Source organism: Crotalus tigris, unplaced genomic scaffold, assembly GCF_016545835.1.
Source record: "Crotalus tigris isolate CLP2741 ecotype Arizona unplaced genomic scaffold, ASM1654583v1 scf7180000017624.2573661763:2888555, whole genome shotgun sequence".
NCBI classification, from domain to species: Eukaryota; Metazoa; Chordata; class Lepidosauria; order Squamata; family Viperidae; genus Crotalus; species Crotalus tigris.
The window spans coordinates 1,157,566-1,178,544 of NW_024096519.1; the positions used below are offsets into that span (position 1 = coordinate 1,157,566).

The following is a 20,979-nucleotide window of genomic DNA, read 5'->3' on the forward strand; positions in this document are numbered from 1 at the left end:
CTTGGGGGTCACCACAACATGGGGAACTGTATTATGGGGTCACGGCATTAGAAAGGTTGAGAATCACTGGACTAGATGATCACCTTTCCCAGGCCTGCATTTATCAAGCTGTCCCTAATCTATTGCAAGAAGTGGTATCAGGCAGCAGTAAGATTAAATGTCGAGCTTGCCCGTTATAAGAAACCACCACCTCAGGAAGCCAGGCCAAAACCAGACCAGACCAGGCGGCCGCCCCCCCCCCCCCAAAAATGTCTCCAGCCATCGCAGCCGCAGAACCCCCAGGCCACCTGCTGGTCTACTGATCAAGTGCTTCAGATGTGGGCTGCAAGGATACCGGGCGGCGAGTTGCCCGGTCCCATATCCCCAACAGCAAAGTAGATTGGGACCACCAGTGAGAAAGAAACCAGCCCAGAAGCCGGCAAAAGAGAGGTCAAACTGGATCATGCAAGAACCCACTGCCCATGTCACGTCACCCAAGCTGGACCTGCCACTGCTCTGTCCTCCTATGACAGCGATGATGAAGGGGAGAATGACCCGATGGTGAGTTGACCGGTTCCACCTTTTTCTCTCACGGCCAAGCTCATAGTTCCTAAGATGGGTGCACAAGTAGATTTGAAAGTGCTAGTGGACTTGGGGTGCTCCCGGTGTGTTATTAGCTTGCCACTTGCTCTTAAAATGGGTATACAAGCAAAGTCGCTCTCCAAACCTATGAGATTTGAACAAGCCGATGGCTCTCTAATGGGAGGAACTTTAGTCACACAATTGACTGAGCCAATATGCTTAGAAATAGGTGAACATTGGGAGTTTATTCACTTCATGGTGGCTCTGAAGATGACTGAGGCTGTGATTCTAGGGCTAGCCTGGTTGGACAATGGAAGCAATTTATTTGGTGGGAAAAGGGGATGAGGACTGTGAGATTACCTCTAGGACCCAAGCCCCCCCCCTTAGTTTAGCTGACGTTACTGGGGAGTCCAGGCCACCCACCAGGTTAGCAAAGATAACTACCCTGTCTCAACCAGGTGAGCCACTCATCCCCAGCAAATACTGAGATCTAGCGGAAGTGTTAGTGAGAAAGAATGCGACATTCTGCCTCCCCAACGGCCCAATGATTGCACCATTGAACAGTTACTGGGAGCTAAATTCCCATGGCTGAGGATGTATGCCATGACCCCCCCTTGAAATGGATGAACTGAGCAGTATGTGAACAAGAACCTAGCAAGAGGTTTTATTGAGCCAGCCAAATCTCAGGTGGAAGCTCTGGTGTTATTTAAAGAGAAAAAAGACAGGTTGCTTCATCTCTGCATAGACTATAAAGAGTTAAATGCTGTGAATGTAGAAAACAAGTACCCCCTCCCCCTGCTGAAGGACCTACTAACCCACTGGCAAAAGAGAGTGTCTTCACTAAATTGGATCTAAGAGAGGCATATTACCGAGTAAGGATAAGTGAAGAAGATGAATGGAAAACCACTTTTAACTGCCCCATGGGGAACTATCAATTTAAAGTCATGCCTTTTGGACTACAGGGGGTTCCAGCTGTCTTCATGCAGCTGATCAATCAGGTACTACATGATCATTTGTATAAAAGGAGTTTTGGTGTATCCTGTTGATATCCTGATATAAAGCACGAATATGGCTGACCACGTAAAACTAGTGCGAGAAGTGTTAAAGAAATAGTTGAATGCCAAACTATATGTTAAACTATCGAAGTATGAGTTCCATCAGACCTGACTGGATTACCTAGGCTATAGAATTTCCAGTGAGGGCATTGTAAGCTGCTTCTGAACTAACGCCACAAAGAGCCCCATCTTTGAAAGTCCCAAACCTGGTGACCCTGGGGTGAGGAAATTAAAACAGGAACTCCTCAATGATCGATGGTTCAAGGAAAATCAAACCTCCTTGACATGTAGGGATGGTTTGGCTTACAAAGGGGGGAAGTTGTATTTGCCTGAAACCTTCCGTCTTAACACTCTCCAGCATGGTCACGATGGGAAACAAGCTGGACACTTTGGATATTTAAAAACTCTGCAACTGGTTCATCGGCAAATTTGGTGGCTGGGTTTGAAATGGGACGTAGAGAACTATGTCAAGAGCTGTGCTGTATGTGCCATGAAAAGAATTCTGGAAAAAATCCTTTGGACTATTACAACTGGTTGCAGACCCTTCCCAACCATGGGAAGAAATTGTTATAGATTTTATATTGGAATTACCTGAAGGTAGGGGAAAATACAGTGATTTGGACTGTGATAGATCTATTTTCAAAATAGGCTCATTTCATTGCCTGCAAAAGACTCCCGTCAGCTCAAAGATTAACCAAGATATTTTTGAAGCACATCTACACACTGCATGACACACCAAAATGAATAATCGCAAACTGAGGGGTGCAATTTATGGCCAAGTTCTGGAGGATTTTCCTCAAGGCTCATCACAAGGACTGTCATCAGCTTTTCACCTTTCTACAAAGGGAGCGGCCGAATCAGTTAACTCAGTGGTGGAGCAGTATCTCAGATGCTATGTGGACTATCAGCAAATGAACTGGACTGACCTCCTGCCTTTTGCAAAGGTGGCTTACAATAACTCTGTTCACAGCAAAACTGGTTTTATACCTTTTAAAGTTGTGACAGGAAAACAGTTCAACCCAATACCCAAATATCCTCAGGGACCTTCTACTTGCCAAACGCTTGACCAGTGGGTGAGAGGGTGGGAGGAGGTATGGAAAAACACAAAAATTGCTCTGAAAAAGGCTTTTGAGACATGTAAAAAAGCAAGCAGATAAAAAGAGGGCTTTCCAAAGATCATTCCAAGTTGAGAAAAAAGTTTATTTATCCACAAAATATTTATGACTTAGGTTGCCTAGTAAGAAGTTAGAACTGAAGTACATGGGTCCATTCCCCATAGTAAGAATCATTAACCCAGTCACGGTAGAATAAAAGCTTCCCAGACTCCTAGGGAAAGTCCACCCTATGTTTTATTGTAGCCTATTGAAACCTTTTTGGGGTTCCACCTTATGACCTCTCCCTAAGAAGGCATTTGGACCTCTTGTGGTAGCTGGACAGACTCATTATGAAGTGAAGCATATTCTTGATTGTAGACTTTTTAAGGGAAAGTTACAGTACTTAGTGCAATGGAAAGGATATCCATTATCTGAAGCCACATGGGTAAAATCTAGTGATGTAAAAGCCAACAGACTCATTAATAAATTCTATGAGAAACATCTTAACAAACCAAGGGGCAACCCCTAACCTATGATTTTGTTTGAGTTGCAGGATTTGTCCTTTTTGTAAGGGGGCCCAGATGTCAACGCTGCTAACATTGGATGTTCCCGCTCTGATAACCAATGAAAATGTAACTATTTTCTCTTCTCCTTTAATATGCTTTTTCTTGCTTTTAGAAATCAGATGCAGCTGGGGGGTAGGTGGGATGTAAGCTCAGCTAGACATAATAATAATGCTGCTGTGGGAACCCAAGGACAAGCTGATAATGTTTTGGCGGGCTGAGGAGCTGAGGAGAAAGCCCATGCTTTAAACTAATTGGGGAATGTGCTTTATGACAGTTTATTAAGGGTGGGAATTATACTTTGTTACTTTTTTCTGGGGGAAGGGAATTTAGTTTTTGGGCTCAACTATGTAGTGCCGATACTTTATTTCCTGAATAAATGTTCTTTAAGGAAGAATTTTGCCTCAAAGTTCTTTTGATGGTTTCATCTATTGGAACCATGACATTAGTATTTCACCTACTTGATTTATTTTTGTATAATTTTGTATAATTTCAAATATTACTGGTCATTCACCAAATAAACACAGTTTCGTTTCATTTCATTTCATCTGAAATTTTATGTCATCCATATATCAAAAAATGGCCAATGATAAAGCTAAAGGACCTGGACAAATCTAGATAACCATTAGAATCATTAAGGAATTGCATTTCTTCACTGTCCTCTAGTAGTTATTCAGAATTACTAGTCTAACTAATATCTGCTCTTGCTGTGAGGTGTAAACAGTGCTCTTCAAAATCTGCTTGCATTTTATCCTGCACCCTATCTAGCTTACAAAATTTAAACCATGGCACACTGGAAACACTAAATCTTGTGGTCATCTGGATTTTCATAGTCAAATTATGGTAGTTCTGAAAAAGGTACTTCCATTCTTTTTCCTTATTTTTAGAAAGCTATTTAAGATTATCTTTGCATTACCCTTTATGCTGTTTTTGAACTTGCTTTACTGGCGGAAGTGATGGAGGACCTTGTTATTGGCACTGCAGTTTCATATTACAAACTTCCCAGGATGGCTATATTCTGCAATCTGGAAAAGGCCCATTATAGTGTTGCTGTAGGTTTTTTGGCATTGAATAAAAGCATGGGAAGATAGGAATGCTATAAATCATTGAGAAAATGATGGTACAATGAAAGGCAGGACATTCACATATGCACATGTGTATATCATAGCCTCCTTGTAATAATTTGAAGGTTATTATAGTTCAGTGCTTAAGAAGCTAGACCAAAACAGAAAGACTAGAATTCAGCCACCAAAATCACCAAGTAACTAGCCATTCTCAATACCAAAACTAGTGTTATCAAAGAGAAACCAAAAGTATCAAAATAATGACCACAACCATATAACTGAGGTCCCATCATTTTAAACATGCGTCACACCCTGAACACTTTGAAATAAAGGTAATGGCTTCAATAATATCATCGACTTTTTCTTACCCTCCTGATTTCCCCTGCTCTCAACCAGATCTACTACTCAGCTCTTACTGTTGGATGATAAAATAAAGGGAAGGGAACTTGAGGTCTTCTAGTCCAACCCCCTGCTCAAGTAGGAAACCCTATACCATTTCAGACAAATGGCTGGCCAGTCTCTTCTTAAAAGCCTCCAATGATAGAGCACTCATAACTTCTGGAGGCTTGTTAACCGCTGGTTAACTATTCTCACTATCAGGAAATTTCTCCTCAGTTCTAGGTTGATTCTCTCATTGATTAATTTCCATCCATTACTTCTTGTCTTTTTGCCTTGTGGTGCTTTGGAAAATAGGTTCACCTCCTCTTCTTTGTGGCAGCCATTCAAATATTGAAACACTGTTATCATATTGTCCCCAGTCATTCTTTTTACTAGACTAGATATATCCAGTTCTTGCAACCATTCTTTATATGCTTTAGTCCCCCCTTAATCATCTTTGTTGCTCTTCTCTGCATTCTGTACATAACATTGTAGAAATGAATGCTGTATTCTTTCATAAGATCTTGGGGGAAAGCAGGAAATATACAGTGAATGCATGAACTAATGCAAGAAAATCACATTCTACTTGTGAAATGCCACCAAGATTTTTTTTGTTCCTTTGAAAAGTATTTCTAAAGCAATTTTTTATTGGCCAATGCTATGAAATGAGGTAAGAAATCTGCATGGTATATTTTTCTGCATGCTTTTGGAGAAAATTGTAGGGCATGTGAAGAAGACTGTTTGATCTTAAGGCAAATATTCTTTCAAACTGCATGTTGCTGAACTTAAAAAGTTGCACTGACCAGAATAGTTGGAGGGAAATTGGATGTGAGGTTAAATGCATTTTTAAAACATGCAAATAACTCAATAGAGAGATGGTAATTATAATGTTTTGGTTTGCTGTCAGACAGGAATTAACCCTTTCTCTTCCTGATGAAATACTGAGAAAAAATTCTCTGGCTTGATTAGAAATCACTGATTGCCCCATAAGGATGTTATTAGCCTTTGATGAAACCTTAATGTTAAATGTCCTCAAGTCTCTTCATCATCTTTGTTGCCTTCCTTTGAACCTTCTCTGTCAATATCTTCAACTCAGAATCATACCCGATATGCCAGGTATAGTCTTACCTCTGAAGAACGGAGAGGAAAAATAATATCCTGTATCTTTGATACAAAGCTTCTTCTGATGCAGTTAGGATCAAGAGTTCAGGAGCAACTAGAGTCTTGAACTTCATTTATTATTATTAAATTTGTTTTAATGCTTACAGCATTAAAAGCAATAAAATCACAAAAGATAAATATTTCTAACACTCAAAGGTAAGATTGCAGTTAAAAGAGGAGGAGGCAGCAGGATGCCTGGGGTGGGGTGGGGTGAGGAGGGAGATGTGATTTTCTTTTAATCCATTAACCACCTCCAGCATGATACTTCCCTGTTTGGGCCCCAAGCCAACTGGCAGAGTCAGATTTTCAGGTCATTATGTAGGTCAGAAGGGTAGAACCCAATCTCATTTTAGGCATCAGAAGTTCCAAAAGGCCCAAGCCATGTCAGAGAAGGCTTTTCTTCTGGATCCTGCCATCTTAACTTCATTGACCAACAGGACCTACAGATGCCCCCTCTGCCAGCAAGTGGGGTGAGCTAGTCCCATTGAGGTGAGGCGCAAGGAACCCATACCATGCAGAGCTTTAAAGGTAATGACCAACACCTTGAACTGCACCCAGAAACAAACTGGCAATCAGTGCAGCTCATAGAGCAGTGAAATAACATGAGCCACTCCAGGGACCCTAAAAATTGCCCACTCACTGTACTCTGCACCAGCTGTAGTTTCTGAATACTCTCAAGGATAGCCACATGTAGAGTATATTGCAGTAGTCCAAACATGAGATGACGGGGGCTTGAGTGACTGAGTGAGGGACTCCAGATTCAGGAAAGGCTTGCTTTAATTTAAAGTTTTAATTTGCTTGATAAAGTCTGGACTTCGTAAGAAATTCCAGTGTCATGTATGCCTCAAGCAGTAATGTTAGTAATTGTTGGCCATTAGTAACTGTCTGAAAATGTACCTGTTGAAACCACCCCTGTTCTGTCTCTGAGAGGTTTTTGAAGCTTCATCAGTATTACATATACATGGTGCAGTAGATAATATATACTATAAATAACCATGAAATAATTAACATCAACAGGCTTTTTAAAAGCAGAAAGTTTTGAAATATAAGTGCACTCAGTTGAGACATCAAGCTTGTTCAGGTTTTAGTAACACTTTAAACAGTCAGAATCATTCATGACAATGTTACAAGCCAGAATACGCAATCCCACTCTGAAGTCTAAGGCTTTTAAGGCACATATGGATTTACTTCATTCAGAGTTTCCTGAATGAACATAGCACTTGCAAGCTTTTGCAAATACTTCCAGCATAGCTCAATCACTGACATGTGTAGCAAAACTAGACCTTAATAAAGTCACAGATGATAGAAATTAAACTACCTGTCCCTGAAGTGTATGTGGAGTTATTTAAACAGATTGCATGGCTTAAATAAAAATTAATTTGCATTTATTCTTTGTGGAAGCTACTGGATTTTTACCTACAGCATGCAAAAAGTTTTCTGTTTTTCCCTATGGAAATAAAAAAGCTCATGTAATATGTTCTGAGAGTAACTTTTTTCTCTCTCATACCTCTCAAAAAAAATACAGTAGTGAATAGTAGAGGAGCTTGGATAAAGGTCCAAATAAAGACTAAATAAATATTAGTCTTTTCCAGATATGTAGTTCTACAGTGCCCGTCATTCTTACCAACACTATACAGCCTCTTCTCAGAGATATTTCCTTATAAATTCCTCAATGCCTTCAACAACAGAATTTCTATAGTATGGCTGGATTAGAAAAGGTGGGATTCAGAAATGTATTTGCCTTGAAAACAGCCCTTGTTGTTACTGACATCAGCACACAAAATGTTTTATAACATCTTGTATTATGTCATAAACTGTTTTATGATGGATTTTAGACCATAAAATATTTTATAAAGTTTGCCAAATTTCAATTCCACTGGGAATCAAGGTCCCCGATTTTTGACACATTCTGTAACTTAATCCACTTGAGATATTTTGGTTCAAAAATTGTCATACAATGCTCTGCTGCAGCCACTTAAAAGTTATGGGAATGACACTTTTAGTAATAGATAGACAGATGAAAGATGATAGACAGACAGACAGACAGACAGACAGACAGACAGACAGACAGACAGACAGACAGACAGATAGATAGATAGATAGATAGATAGATAGATAGATAGATAGATAGATAGGTGGACAGACAAAATATATAGTCTTCATGTTGACTGTGGGAACAAGTAATCAAATAACTTTAAGGCCATCAGGTAGGGGAAGGAATGTGTATACATTCAGTAGAGTGATACAAAGAAGAATCTAGAAAAACAGCAGTGAGAATTTAGGCACATCCTTTGGATATTCTGTTGAACATACATTGGATCTGAATTTGAGCTTTTTTGAAGATGAGCCAATGGGCACAATCCAGTTTCTCCACTTCATGAATTAATTTTATGGGAAAGCAGTTTTAAGGCATCCATTGCAGCCTAAAAGAGGGCCCGTACATCCTTCAATTTAAAGACCAGTGAAAAGAGATTTGGCATTCTTAGATGAGTTTCAGATTAAATAGCCAAAATCTCAAAAAATTCAAGCTTTTTTAAAAAAGAAAAGAAGCAAAATGGAAGGACATCAGAATTATTGTCTGAGTCAGAAAGATTGCTGATACTTTCCAAAAGGTTCAGAAGATCCTGTGATTAGGAAGATTCTTACAAACCAAAGGGGATGATTTACAGCAATCTTAACTTCACTGTCCTCCCAGAATCTTTTGCTTAGAATGCAAAACCTTTTAATTGCCTTGGAGAGGTTTAAAACTTCCTTTACTTATTTGGAGACACTAGTCTTTTGGCTGTGGTTTGTTCTCCAAGCTTGTTTTAATATAATTCCTGAATGTTTCGTTACCAAACTAGATAACATCATCAGCAGGATTTTCTTGTCCTATTCTCTTTAGCTCATAAGCATCTTGTGTGCCAATGTGGTCTGTTGTTTGGAGCTATATTTGAATTCTGAGCAGCTGATTGGTTATCTTGTTGATTGGCACTTCGAATGGTCTGGTTTCTTACATATTTATATGTTAGATCTAAATCAATATGTTTGTTAACTGTTCCTTTGGTGGAATATCAGGTCTCAAAAGGTTTACTAGTCTTTGTCCCACAATATCTGCCCAATGTTGGACTATCTATCTGATGAAAGATGAATATTTCATGTTTTTTGTTGTAGCAAAATCATATCATGAAATGGTACATGAATGGAAGAACAGCAAAAACAGGAATAATTATAATTTCTAGCCAAATGGACATGTTTACAGTGTATCAGATTATTAAAGTTGGGGTAATCATGGTTTCCAAGGGCTGATGTGCAAAGTATGTGCAGCCAACTTAGGATACCTATGGTTGGAAGATTAAAGGCAACTAATATGAATTAGATACTTACTCTTTTTCCATTTTTATTTTCAAAACTACTGTTATTCTGGCAGGAGGTTCCTCTTTAAATTTCATATAGAAAGATAAGTTGGATATATGGGAGAGGAAATATTTTGGACAGTGGGGATTTTTTGACATTACATTTTGCTTATCAAATAAGGTAGTCAAATTTTTTGCTCATTAAGGAGTTATGGCATGGGCATTTGGCCATCATTAATTCTGTTTTCACAGTCCTGCCTCACCCACAATGTTGCAGTTCCTGTTTTATCAGCCTGCTCAAAAATGAAAAATATAATGGACAGAAATAGTAAATAATCTTGCTGCGTAGCAAGTCATGGAATAAAACAATTTTTCACCATGAAACTGCTTCCTTCTTTCTATCTCAATGGCAACCTGTTCCTCCAGTAACAATTGTATTGTGAATCTTCCCATTCATGACATGAGAGGAACTGAAGAAGCTTCTTGGATTAGAAATGAAATGTTTTCAAATTAAAAAAAAACCAAGAAAATCCAGTTGCCTTTTGAAAAACACCTGTAGGACAACCATTACTTGAGTGATTGAGAATATCCCTAGAAACATGTAAAGAACTATCCAAACTGGAGGATCATCCTGGTTGTGAAGTTCTTTCAGACTCAGGAGTGGCTATTGGACCCATTTATGTAAGAAAGACTATAAAATAAAATTATAACAAAAATTATAAAAGAAGCATATAAAAATACAAAGTTGTTATTATTGTTATCTACTTTTCTTCAGAAATGGCAAAGTCTTCCTAAGGGGTGTTGAAAATATTTGATAGCTGTTGCTGACATCCATTATGTTCATTGGTAGCCTATTAGTTTATGTTAATTACATGTAATTAAACTATACAAAATAAATAAATATCACCTGTATGATATGCTGCCAAGCCTTTTTTAAAATGAAATTAATTCTGCCTTTCAGTAATACACTATTCAGAGTTATATTCAGGTATTCCAATATCATCTTGCTTTGCGCCAAGAATAATCAAACCAACCAAAGGAAACAAAGTTAATACTAATTTAACACTTCTGTATAAAATACCTGGATTCCTACAAGGTGTTACATTCATTTTTCCCCAGCACAGCCTCATTCAATTTTAAAGACCTGACACTGTGCATTGACCTTTCTGTTCCTGCTTGTTTTTTTTTCCTTTATTTTTTTTTAACAAACTTTGAATTGGACAGCTGCCTTATTTTACAAGATAAATGTGGAATTCTCTTTTGTCTGCAGCATGGTCCCTTGGGTACCAGGACCAAAACCCAAACTTAGCTCTGACACAGCTGGAGAGCCCATTCCTCAACTAAACAAATGCCTTAAGCCCTTTTATGATTTTTACAGCATGTCAAAATTCATATTGGCTGCCAATATTGATGTGATTCGTGTTGCCTCCTCTGAGCCATAAAAGAGGTAGACAGTTATCAATTTTTGAGATGTATCCAAGGAATTTGAGGGCAGATACACTTCCAAGTTATAAATGATTCCAAAGTCACAGGCCTCTTAACCTAGAAACTGATTTTACATAAAGCAACATTTTTGTTATTTATTTATGTCCAATATTTGTTTAAACAACTACAAAACAATGATTTCCTCAAAATAAATTTGCTGTACATGTAAGACTTATCTCATGTGTATTTTGCTTATGGCATTGGATTTTTATATCATTACTTATATAGTATTGATAACATTATTCAGAACTGATTTTTGATGCAATCTCTGTCTTTCCTTTACATCCACCCTCAGAGCCCATATGATTCATGAGGTTTTTAGTTTATTTCCTTGTTTGCAGAGTACATTTATATAGGAATTAATCTCTGAATGGTCACACATATAGTTATATTGCTAATGCTCATCTTTAATTATGTTCAATCATTAACTATACTCACAATTTTATATGTGTGTGTGCGTATATACATATAGATACACACACATATACATACATACATACATACATACATACATACATACATACATACTTAACTAGAAAACAGAAGGAAAAGCTACTTACACCAAGACCCCCACAGGGCAGCAATGAAAAAGACTTGTGAGATGTACTGCCTGTATTAAAAATAAGAAATAAAAATGTACATAAAATATGTTTTTTCCCAAAATGTACTATTAAATATTTTTAGTAATTAATCAAATAGTAATAACATTTCTTAAAATCTTCCCAAAGAAGTTAAATTAAGTTAGGATAACTTTTGGGGTGACTGGTTAAGCAACGTACAAAGCCTCTTGAGCAGATATCACTGATCTTGTCCTCTCCAGATACGTTGGACTATAATTCCACCGAGAGCCATGCTTGCTAGAAATAATAGAGTTGTAGTCCAATACAAGAAGATAACATGATTTTATACACTGCAATTATTTTGACTCTCATTTGCCTTTTTTTCCCATAATCCCCAAAGTTGTAGCTAACCCCCCTCCCGTATAACAAGTATTCAAGCATTTTGGTTACAAACTAAGTATTACAAACCACTCTTCTACATTTTTTCTGATATTTTCTATCTTTTTCCAGTCATGGTAATTCAAAATGTACATATATGTCAGATGTAGGCATCAATTCATTTCAAATCATTACAATGTGAGCAGTTTTATTTCCAGTCCCTTTTCTAATGATTTCTAGCATTGAATTTGCCCTTTTCACATCTATCACATACCAAATCAGCTATTGGTTGATTTGGTTGACTGTTATGACCCAAATACATTTTTCCTAGTTTGACTGGTTTGAACATATGTGAAGTTGGGGAGGTACCTTGGTGATCATCAAACCAAAAGCAAACCAAAGACTTTGGGTCTAACTGCAACCATGTAACATAGCTTCCTATAGATCAGGGCTTTTCAACCAGTGGTACGGGTACCACCTGTAGTACATTGGCACCTGGCAGGTGGTACGTGACCATCCTAGAAAAGTGGTAGAGGGGGAAGGGAATGAGCTGAACTGGTGGCAGCACTGCACAAGCCTGAGCGAGAGATGGCTGGAGCTGCAGGCTGTCAGGGGTCAGCGGAATCACCAGGATCAGTGTCACTTTCCAGCTGATCGGCACTGTCAGGACTCAGCGGAAGCGCCAGGATCAGTGCTGCTTTCCAGCTGATCTGCGCTTCTTTGGGGCTGTCAGGGCTCAGTGGAAGTGCCAGGATCAGTGCCAGGTTCCGGCTGGAGCTTGGCGCTGATCCTGGCATTTCTGCTGAGCCCAGAAGAAGCACCAATCAGCTGGAATGTTGCAACATCTCCAGGATCTTGTGATTTACATTCAGATGCTTGGCAACTGATTCATATTTATGATACTCACATAAATATTTGTGAAGTGACCAAAACCTGCTGCAACCACCCAGCAGACGGGGAGAATAACACCTCCCACCCCACGCCCGCTGCCAATCCTCAACAGAAATGCTCACAACAATAAAAACCTCGGACAGGAGGAAGAGTGTGGCCGGGTGGGCAGGCAGGTGTCTTGCTCGGCTGTGGTTTGGGGGGAACTTTTTCAGTGCCATTGTAACTTCAAACAGTCACTAAGCGAACTGTTGTAAGTCGAGAACTACCTGTACTTCATCACTTTTTTCCTTTTTTTTTGTTGGTCATCAAGTTTTTGACACTTTGCTAGGCGACTGGTGGTACTCGGATGTTGCCATATCCTAAAAGTGGTACAATGGGCGAAAAGGTTGAAAAACCCTGCTATAGATTATAGATAGTTCTCCAGCATGATGAGTGCAGAATCCATCGGTGGTAATTTCAGCCTTCCTGCTCAGAAGAGACTAAGTCAGAACTTTAGCCATGCCTCCCCCTGGGTGTGTCTTCCCAGTTTTTGACTTAGTCTTGGCTCAGTAGGGCGCAAATCTTTTGGCTCTTAGCTAGACTATGTTAATTGATCATCTAATTGAATTTAATTCATTCTGCAGTATCTAAATTGTAGTGTTTTTTCCTTTTTTCAATTGGGACTCAAATTGACTAAATTTAGTATTGGAAATTGTTATGTCCTGAGCCTGTGCAAGCAGGCTCGGGGCATTGCAAACGGTCCCGGGCAGGTGCAAGTTACCCGGGACCAGAGAGGCTGTCGCCAGTACTTGTGCGCATGCGCAAGTGCTGGCACGCCAAAAGTTGCAGATTGACCCGGGGATGGCCTATATAAGAGGCCAGGAGTTTTGGCCGTTGCCGGTGTCTTCTAACTGTAAAGCTGAACTAAGAATAAAGAGTTCCTGAGAACTACAACTGCTTCTCGTGTCTTGCCATTTCGCGAAGGACGCAACAGAAATTGACTCAGGCCTTCTGGCTTCGAGCCTAACAGGCTCCTGTGGAGAAGACTGCAGGCTATTTTCAGGTGGGGCTTTCAGCTCCGATTAAGCGGATCAGCGGGAGCGCGGACCAGCTGACCAGCTGGCTTGCGGCAAACGGAGTCTTTTCGGGACTCAGGTAGCTCGGAGGCTTCCCTTTCAAGCTTCACCGACATGAGGCTTCTCTCGGCAGCAGAGTTCGGATCACAGCGGAGGCTGCGCGACTAATAGCAAGTGCCTTTTATGAATGCGGGAAAGTGCTTTCTTAGCTTGGCTGATTCTTAAGGCTCTATCTAGCAGGGGGTTTGATTACCTTCTATTCCACTTTTTCAGCGTGGTCGCCATTCTTTTGGAGGCACTGAACGGGCGCAGCCACCATTTTAACCACATGCTCAAGATGCGGCCGCCATTTGGGGAGTGTTATTAGGCACGACTGCCATTTTGAGAGTGTCATTAGGCACGGAAGCCATTTTGTAGGAACCTTATGTTTCTATCAAAGATATTGAGGCCTGCCTTTATTTGCCATTGGCCTGCGTTGTCAGGCCTTTAACTGGGGGGAAGTTTTTCAGTGTGTTATCAGGAGAATCACATGGTTGATTCCTGTACTGTATTGGTGTTATTGTTCTAACTACTCATTGAGGTTCAGTCACATATCCTTGATTTCTGGTGTGAGTTGAGCGAAGGGGAATTTATTTTAAATCCACCTGTTCCAATTAGTGTGTGGCACTGTGTCACAGGCCTAGACAGGCAGTTCTAGAGAGTTGTCTGGCTGTCTTTTGCCATTGCTGTTGTGCAGAGCAAGGATCGTTTTCCATCTCTGTCAACTAGATCTGCGTGTTTGGGTTCCCCCCACTTCTGGATATCTTCTATCCGGATTATCCAGACTACAATGGCAGACAATTCCTCGACCCAGGCATCACAGGGCTCTGGTATTCCCCCCGCACAAACAAAGCGCAGATCTACTGATTTGGATGCAGGGGGAAAGAAAAAAAGCCAAGACAAAACACATCTCCACCAAAGAGTCCTCCAAGTCAGCTGAGCGAGAGGCCTTGAGGAGACATCTGGCGCTGGAAAGGGAATTCTCCAAAGCCCAAAGGCTTATGTCCAGTGAAGCTGAAGTGGTTCCTCCAGTTCCATTGGACACTTCTCCATTTGAGCCTCCATTTGCACCTTCTCATGATGCCCTAGGGCTTGGTTTCCTCAGGAGGAAACTGAACAGGTTGGTCCCCCTCGCTCCTCATCTTCATCTACTCATCAGGGTCCTGAAGCCACATTTATCCCAGCTCAGGCTGGGGTTAGTTCTATGGAACAAAGGGATATGTGGTCAGAACAGTTTCAAGCTTTCATGCACCATGCGTTTATGCAATTCATGTCTTCCTCTAGGAGTTAACGACCCTTGCAACCACCAATGCCTCCGTCTAAACCTCCTTCTCAAGTGGGACGTGCCACAGTCCCCGGTTCAGGCATCTCTGAGACTTCTTCCCAGCTAGGGGAGGAGGGGTCAGTGGACCTGGTGATAGCCGACACACCCATGTCAGAGGATGAGGAGGCAGTGCCTGAACAGGCGCCAACTTCGGGGCTTTTTGACCCTTCTCTTTTCAGGTCTCTACTAATGAAGGCCTGTACCACCGCCAACCTCACTTTAGTACAGGAGGAGAAACCTTCCACCTCCACCAGCCAGGAGTCTAACCCCTTGTTCGCAGAACAGATTGTGGAGGACAAGCAGATTCCTTGTCCACAGGTTTTCCATACTACGGTGGAGAAACAGTGGTCATCCCTGGCTACTCTACCTTCTCCTAATAGTACAGAGAAGAAACTCTTCAATGTTTCTTCTTCATTTGCTTCCTTCTTGGAGGTGCCTTTTGTAGACACTCCTCTGACTTCTTTGTTTTCCACATCTGCTATTCCAGGGGATATGGCTGAGGCCCTGAAGGCAGAAGACAAGAAGTTTGAGCTTTCTCTCCACCGAGCTCACCAGGCTTCGGCATAGGCGATCAAGGCTGCAATTTCATCCTCTTTCTTCGCAAGGGCATCAATCATGTGGCTTCGCGAACTGCAGGCAATTGTTCCCCCGGATCAGGTTCAGACACATCAGACATTAGGGAAGCTAGTGGCTGCTTCAGAGTACATGGCAGACGCTTCTCTTCATTCGACCAGGTACTCTGCTAGTTGCAGCCACGGTTGCCTCTCGTAGGCTACTGTGGCTGAAACAGTGGAGAACTGACCTGAAGTCCAAATGGCATCTATCGACGGCCAAGTAAAGCAGCACACGGTTATTTGGGTCAGTCCTCGAACCACACATTATTGACGGCAAGGTTAAATGCAAGATTCTGGCACACCTCTCCAAATGGTCAGATAGGCAGCCCCAGCAGGAGTTTCGTAGGCAGGCTTTCTGTCCCAGTGGTTCCTGGGAGTGGAGGCAGCCCTTTCAGGCAGGGCAAGTCCTGGGATTGGTCAAGAGGCTCGCGATCCTTTCCCCCCAGGCAGGATCGTCCACAGGACTGCCAGAGCATGGGAGCCAAGGGCCAATTCCAGTCCAAACATCCCTTCCGGGGCTCGGGGGGCCATCCCTACAGGTGGTCCAAATGATGCCAAGGAGGACTCTCCCATTGGGGGTTGCTTGGCGCTGTTCAGCAACATTTGAGAGGCTACCACCACCAACTCTTGGGTCAGAGAGACCATCAAATATGGTCTCACTCTAGAGTTTTACTCTCTTCCCCTGGACCGTTTCATACAGTGCCCGGTGTCACGAAACACAACCAAGGCACAATTGGTAGCCAAGGCCATCTCTCATTTGACAGAAATCAAGGCCATAGAGCCTGTACCACAGGAACAGGAAGGAGAAGGGTTTTACTCCATTCAGTTCGTGATCCCCAAAGCCTCAGGGGGATGGAGGGCGATACTGGACTTAAAAGGTCTAAACTACTTCTTGACCTATAGAAGGTTCAAGATGCAGACCCTAAAGTCCATTCTTGCCAGCATCAGGAAAGGGGACTTCCTCTTCTCCATAGATCTGACAGAGGCGTACCTACACATCCTGATACTTCCAGAACACCGCAGGTTCCTTTGGTTTTGTTATGCGCACTGGCATTACTAATAGAGAGCCCTTCCTTTTGGTCTTTCTTCAGCTCCAAGGGTTTTCACAAAGATTTTGGCAGTTTTGGTGGCTCACCTCAGGATGATGCCAGTGCGTGTGTAATGCTATCTAGACGACATCCTATTTCAGTCCAGTTCTTTCTGGTCGTCTCAGTCAGACCTGGAAATCACGATACATACCTTTCAGGTTCATGGGTTCTCAGTGAACTTCAACAAGAGCCATACGATCCCCACAAAGTGCCTCCTTCATCTAGGGGCGATCATAGATTCAGACCTTTGCAAGGTCTATCTTTCACAGGAGCGTCGGGTCAGCATCCAAAAGCTGGTACATTATGTTCGGAGAGAGAAAACAGTGCCTCTGGTACAGCTGTCTCAACTCTTGGGAAAGATGGTTTCTTGCATGGGGATCGTTCCATGGGCCAGACTTTACTCAAGAAGCCTTCAGTGGTTCCTCCTTCCCTTTCAGAAACAGAACCTCAGTTCATCCAACAGAAGAGTCAGGGTCCCTCACCACACTCCATTATCCCTCCTATGGTGGGCTTTATCCGCAATAACCAAGGAGACCATTTTCAAGGAGCCTCCCAGGCTCACCTTGACTACAGATGCCAGTCTGTTCGATTGGGGGGCCCATTTTCAAACTCATCTGGCTCAGGGACAGTGGTCCCAGTCGGACCTAGTTCACAACATAAATTGGCTTGAACTCAGAGCCATACACTTAGCACTCCAGTGGTTTTCCTCCCTAGTGACGGGACAGCACATCCTGATTCTGACAGACAACGTGGCAGCCAAGGCTCACGTCAACAAACAGGGAGGGACCTGATCCTGGCTGCTCATGCAGGAGGCCTTGGATCTAGGTCTGCGGGCAGAGTCCACTCTGGGTTCCATCAGGGCGGAACACATATCGGGGGAGGCAAATTGACAAGCGGATTCCCAGAGCACTGTTCAGGGACATCTCGATCAGGTTTGGTTGTCCACATCTGGATCTCTTTGCCTCCCTGTCAAACACCCAACTTCCCAGATTCTTCTCAAGGTTCCCGACACAGGGAGCAGAGGGAACGGACTCCCTCCAGTGCCAGTGGCCGGGGGGCCTGCTTTATGCCTTTCCTCCCCTTCTGTTATTATAGGCAACCATCCACAAACTGATTCAGGAAAGGGCAGAGATAATCTTGATTGCTCCACATTGGCCGAGGCGTCCATGGTTTTCCAACCTTGTGGATCTACCCTCTCACCACAGTGGAGGATTCCCCCGGACCGAGTGGCTCTCAGCCAAGAGAATCTTCAACATCCAGATCCACAGTGGCTCCAGCTAGCTGCCTGGCACTTGAGCGGGAAAGTTTAGCTAGGCAATCCTATTCGTCCAGGGTGATCTTGATGATTCAGGCCTCGAGGCACCCCTTGACTAATAGGATTTATGATGCCACATGGAGGAACTTCTGCATGTGGTGCACTAGACAACAGCTCAGGCCGCTATCGGTCACCATTCCTAACATATTGGATTATCTGCTGGAAGATATGAACAAAGGTTTATCACCTAGTACCATCCACAGGCAGGTCGCGGCCTTGTCAACGGTCCTTACCTGTGACAACTTGGTTCCTTTGTCACAACATCCAGCAGTTAGTGCCTTTCTAAAGGGGGTGCTTAACGTTAGACTGCCCGCGGTACATCGCTATCCATCTTGGGACCTGCCTAGGGTGTTACAGGCTCTGACCTCTCCTCCTTTCGAGCCTCTCAGCTCTTGCTCTCTTCATTTTCTGTCTTTGAAAGTGGCATTCTTAGTAGCCATAACATCGACTAGAAGGATTTCAGAATTGGCCGCACTCTCAGTCAGGAGTGATTTGTGCACCTTTTTTGAGGATAGGGTGGTCCTCAGATTGGACCCTTCCTTCATTCCAAAGGTCAATACCTTGTTTCATAGATCCCAAGATCTGGTTCTTCCAAATTTTTGTCCTAATCCATCACATCATCTAGAAAGACAGTGGCACAAATTGGATGTGTGCGGGGCTCTGTGCCATTAGGTCAAGCAAACCTTGGCTTTTCGCAAGTCGGAGGCCTTGTTCGTGTCTTTTCAACCCTCCACCATGGGTCAGAAGGTTTCATCTTCGACCATTGGTAGGTGGATCAGGGCATGCATTGCTCAGGCCTATCTTTCTCAGTCATTTCCAGTTCCTGCACACATCATGGCTCACTCGACGTGCAGCGCAGCTGCATCAGCGGCCTGGTCCAGGAGATATGTAGGGCAGCGACGTGGTCTTCCCCTTCCTCATTTGTCAGGCATTATAAGATAGATAGGTTTGCAGCGGCGGACGCTGCATTTGGCAGATGGGTTCTACAATAAGTAGTTTCTTCTCAGGGGACACAAGCCTAGACTTTTCCCTCCCCATAGGGACATGAGCGGCTTTGGTATGTCCCACCGGTGGATTCTACACTCATCATGCTGGAGAAGGGGCGCTGTCTTACCTGAACGCCTTTTCTCAGCATGATGATGTAGAATCCACACCCTCCTGTTAGGGTAGTCTAGGCAAGTGTCGCGATGATTGGAGTCATTGCGCCAGACCTCGTCATGAATGCTTCACCTCGTCAAAAACTGGGAAGACACACCCAGAGGGAGGCATGGCTAAAGTTCTGACTTAGTCTCTTCTGAGCAGGAAGGCTGAAATTAACACCAGTGGATTCTACATCATCATGCAGAGAAAAGGCGTTCAAGTAAGACAACGCCCCTTCTCAAACATAATACATAAAACAAGTGTGTTTTTACAGCCCCCAGATTATTACTGGAATGGATAAAGCAGACATTTCATGACTGTATATGTCTTAAGCCTCATAGTTTTGCACAAATCAGCCTTTCAGTAAAAAAAAAAAAAATACTGTATTCCTAATAATTCCAGGAATCCATCAGTGCTAATTTAGATTTAGGGGCAAATTCTCTAAATTTAGTAGGGAGTTGGGGTGGGGAGACCATATGATTTATATGTGAATGATAAATTATGTTATAATAATAAATATATTATAAATAATAATGCATTTATTATAAATGAATTAATAATATTTATATTCCTGGTGTCATTTCATTAATACCTTTTTCATATAATGTTTGAATCTACCATCTATGTCTCCATCTATATTGCTAATCTACTCTCTGAGATAGTTCCATGTTTTACTAATGGAAAATCATACAATCTCATTAGGGATGATCCTTTTTTAAAAAAATAGTGGGTAAATCTATTTGGGGAATAAACCAAGTTTTTCATTTCATTATTTTGAATGAACTCAGTTCTGAGGAAACTGTTTTTAATCCTTTTTCAGAATTTTCAAATCAATGCTCATGACAGTTGAACTGAATTGAACTGAAGCATATCTTAATAACTTTATTTTGGCTAATCTATTACTATTCTGAATTTCCATGGTAGTTGGAAGATAAAGATGAATTATCTACGGCTAACCTTTCATTATAAGAACTTGATGGAATTTATATTAATTATTTATATGATCTCTGAATCATGATCTTTTCACCCTATCCCATAAACCATGCAGAGTTCTTTTAAATAATACAAAACACTTCCAATGATCTTCAGTTGAAATTAGTATAGGTACAATAATAGAATGTTTCATGCATATTGAACAGTTCACAGAATGCTGAGTAAGAGTTAATTGCAATGATTTTGTTACTGGAGATTCATCTCAGAACATGGAACACAAATACCAATTGCACTGTAAGTGTTCTGTTGTTGTCACAATCAGTTTCTGCCAGTGCTGGGATTCAAATAGGTGAACAACCAGTTCTCTGTGTGGATGCTGCTTCCGGAAATCCATTCTGGGCTTGGGCAACAAAATTGATTTGGGAGAATGAAATAACTTAATGAGTCAGCAAAGGTCATTGTTATAGTGGCCAGAAACTGGACAACATTTAGAAGCAAGTTCACACTATTTCTTTTGTCTTTCCCAATTAAAAATTCAGAAAATTATGCTACTGATTTTTAGAAACTATGGTAAAACTCCAGAGCATTTTAGGTGCTGGAGATTAAATGGCAATGTTTTTCAAACTTTATAAGTTTAAGATGTGTGGACTTCAGCTCCCAGCATTTGCCAGTAACATGTTAAAAGTTGCCAAGTTTGAAAAACATTGCTATATTCAATATCCAAGCTTTGGCTTTCCTATCCTGCACTGGAATCATTACAAAAAGGGGGGCTGCAAGGAGATGGGTTTACAAATATGTTTTGATTATACCAATCAAAAAGAAAAATATTTAGAAAAGTTGCAAAACAAATAGTACATGGAAATCCCAGTTATTTTACCTTAGTTCAGGAAAACCCAATCTTGCATAAACTCTGATTATCTAGTTATTTCTGTGGTTGACTTTGGAA

General features: G+C 41.7%; 1 protein-coding gene across 12 annotated transcripts in view; it reads right to left on the reverse strand.

The window, feature by feature from the left end:
• The window catches only part of HDAC9 (histone deacetylase 9), a 347,135-nt gene that overhangs the window by 139,511 nt on the left and 186,645 nt on the right, over window positions 1-20,979 (reverse strand). For all 12 annotated transcript variants that reach the window (XR_005555379.1, XM_039332526.1, XM_039332546.1 and 9 more), the window contains one exon: window positions 11,257-11,306. Coding sequence is in view for 11 of the 12 variants with exons in the window: in XM_039332526.1 (XP_039188460.1) it covers window positions 11,257-11,306 (50 nt within the window). In the remaining variant the exon portion in view is untranslated. The remainder of the gene's footprint in view (window positions 1-11,256; window positions 11,307-20,979) is intronic.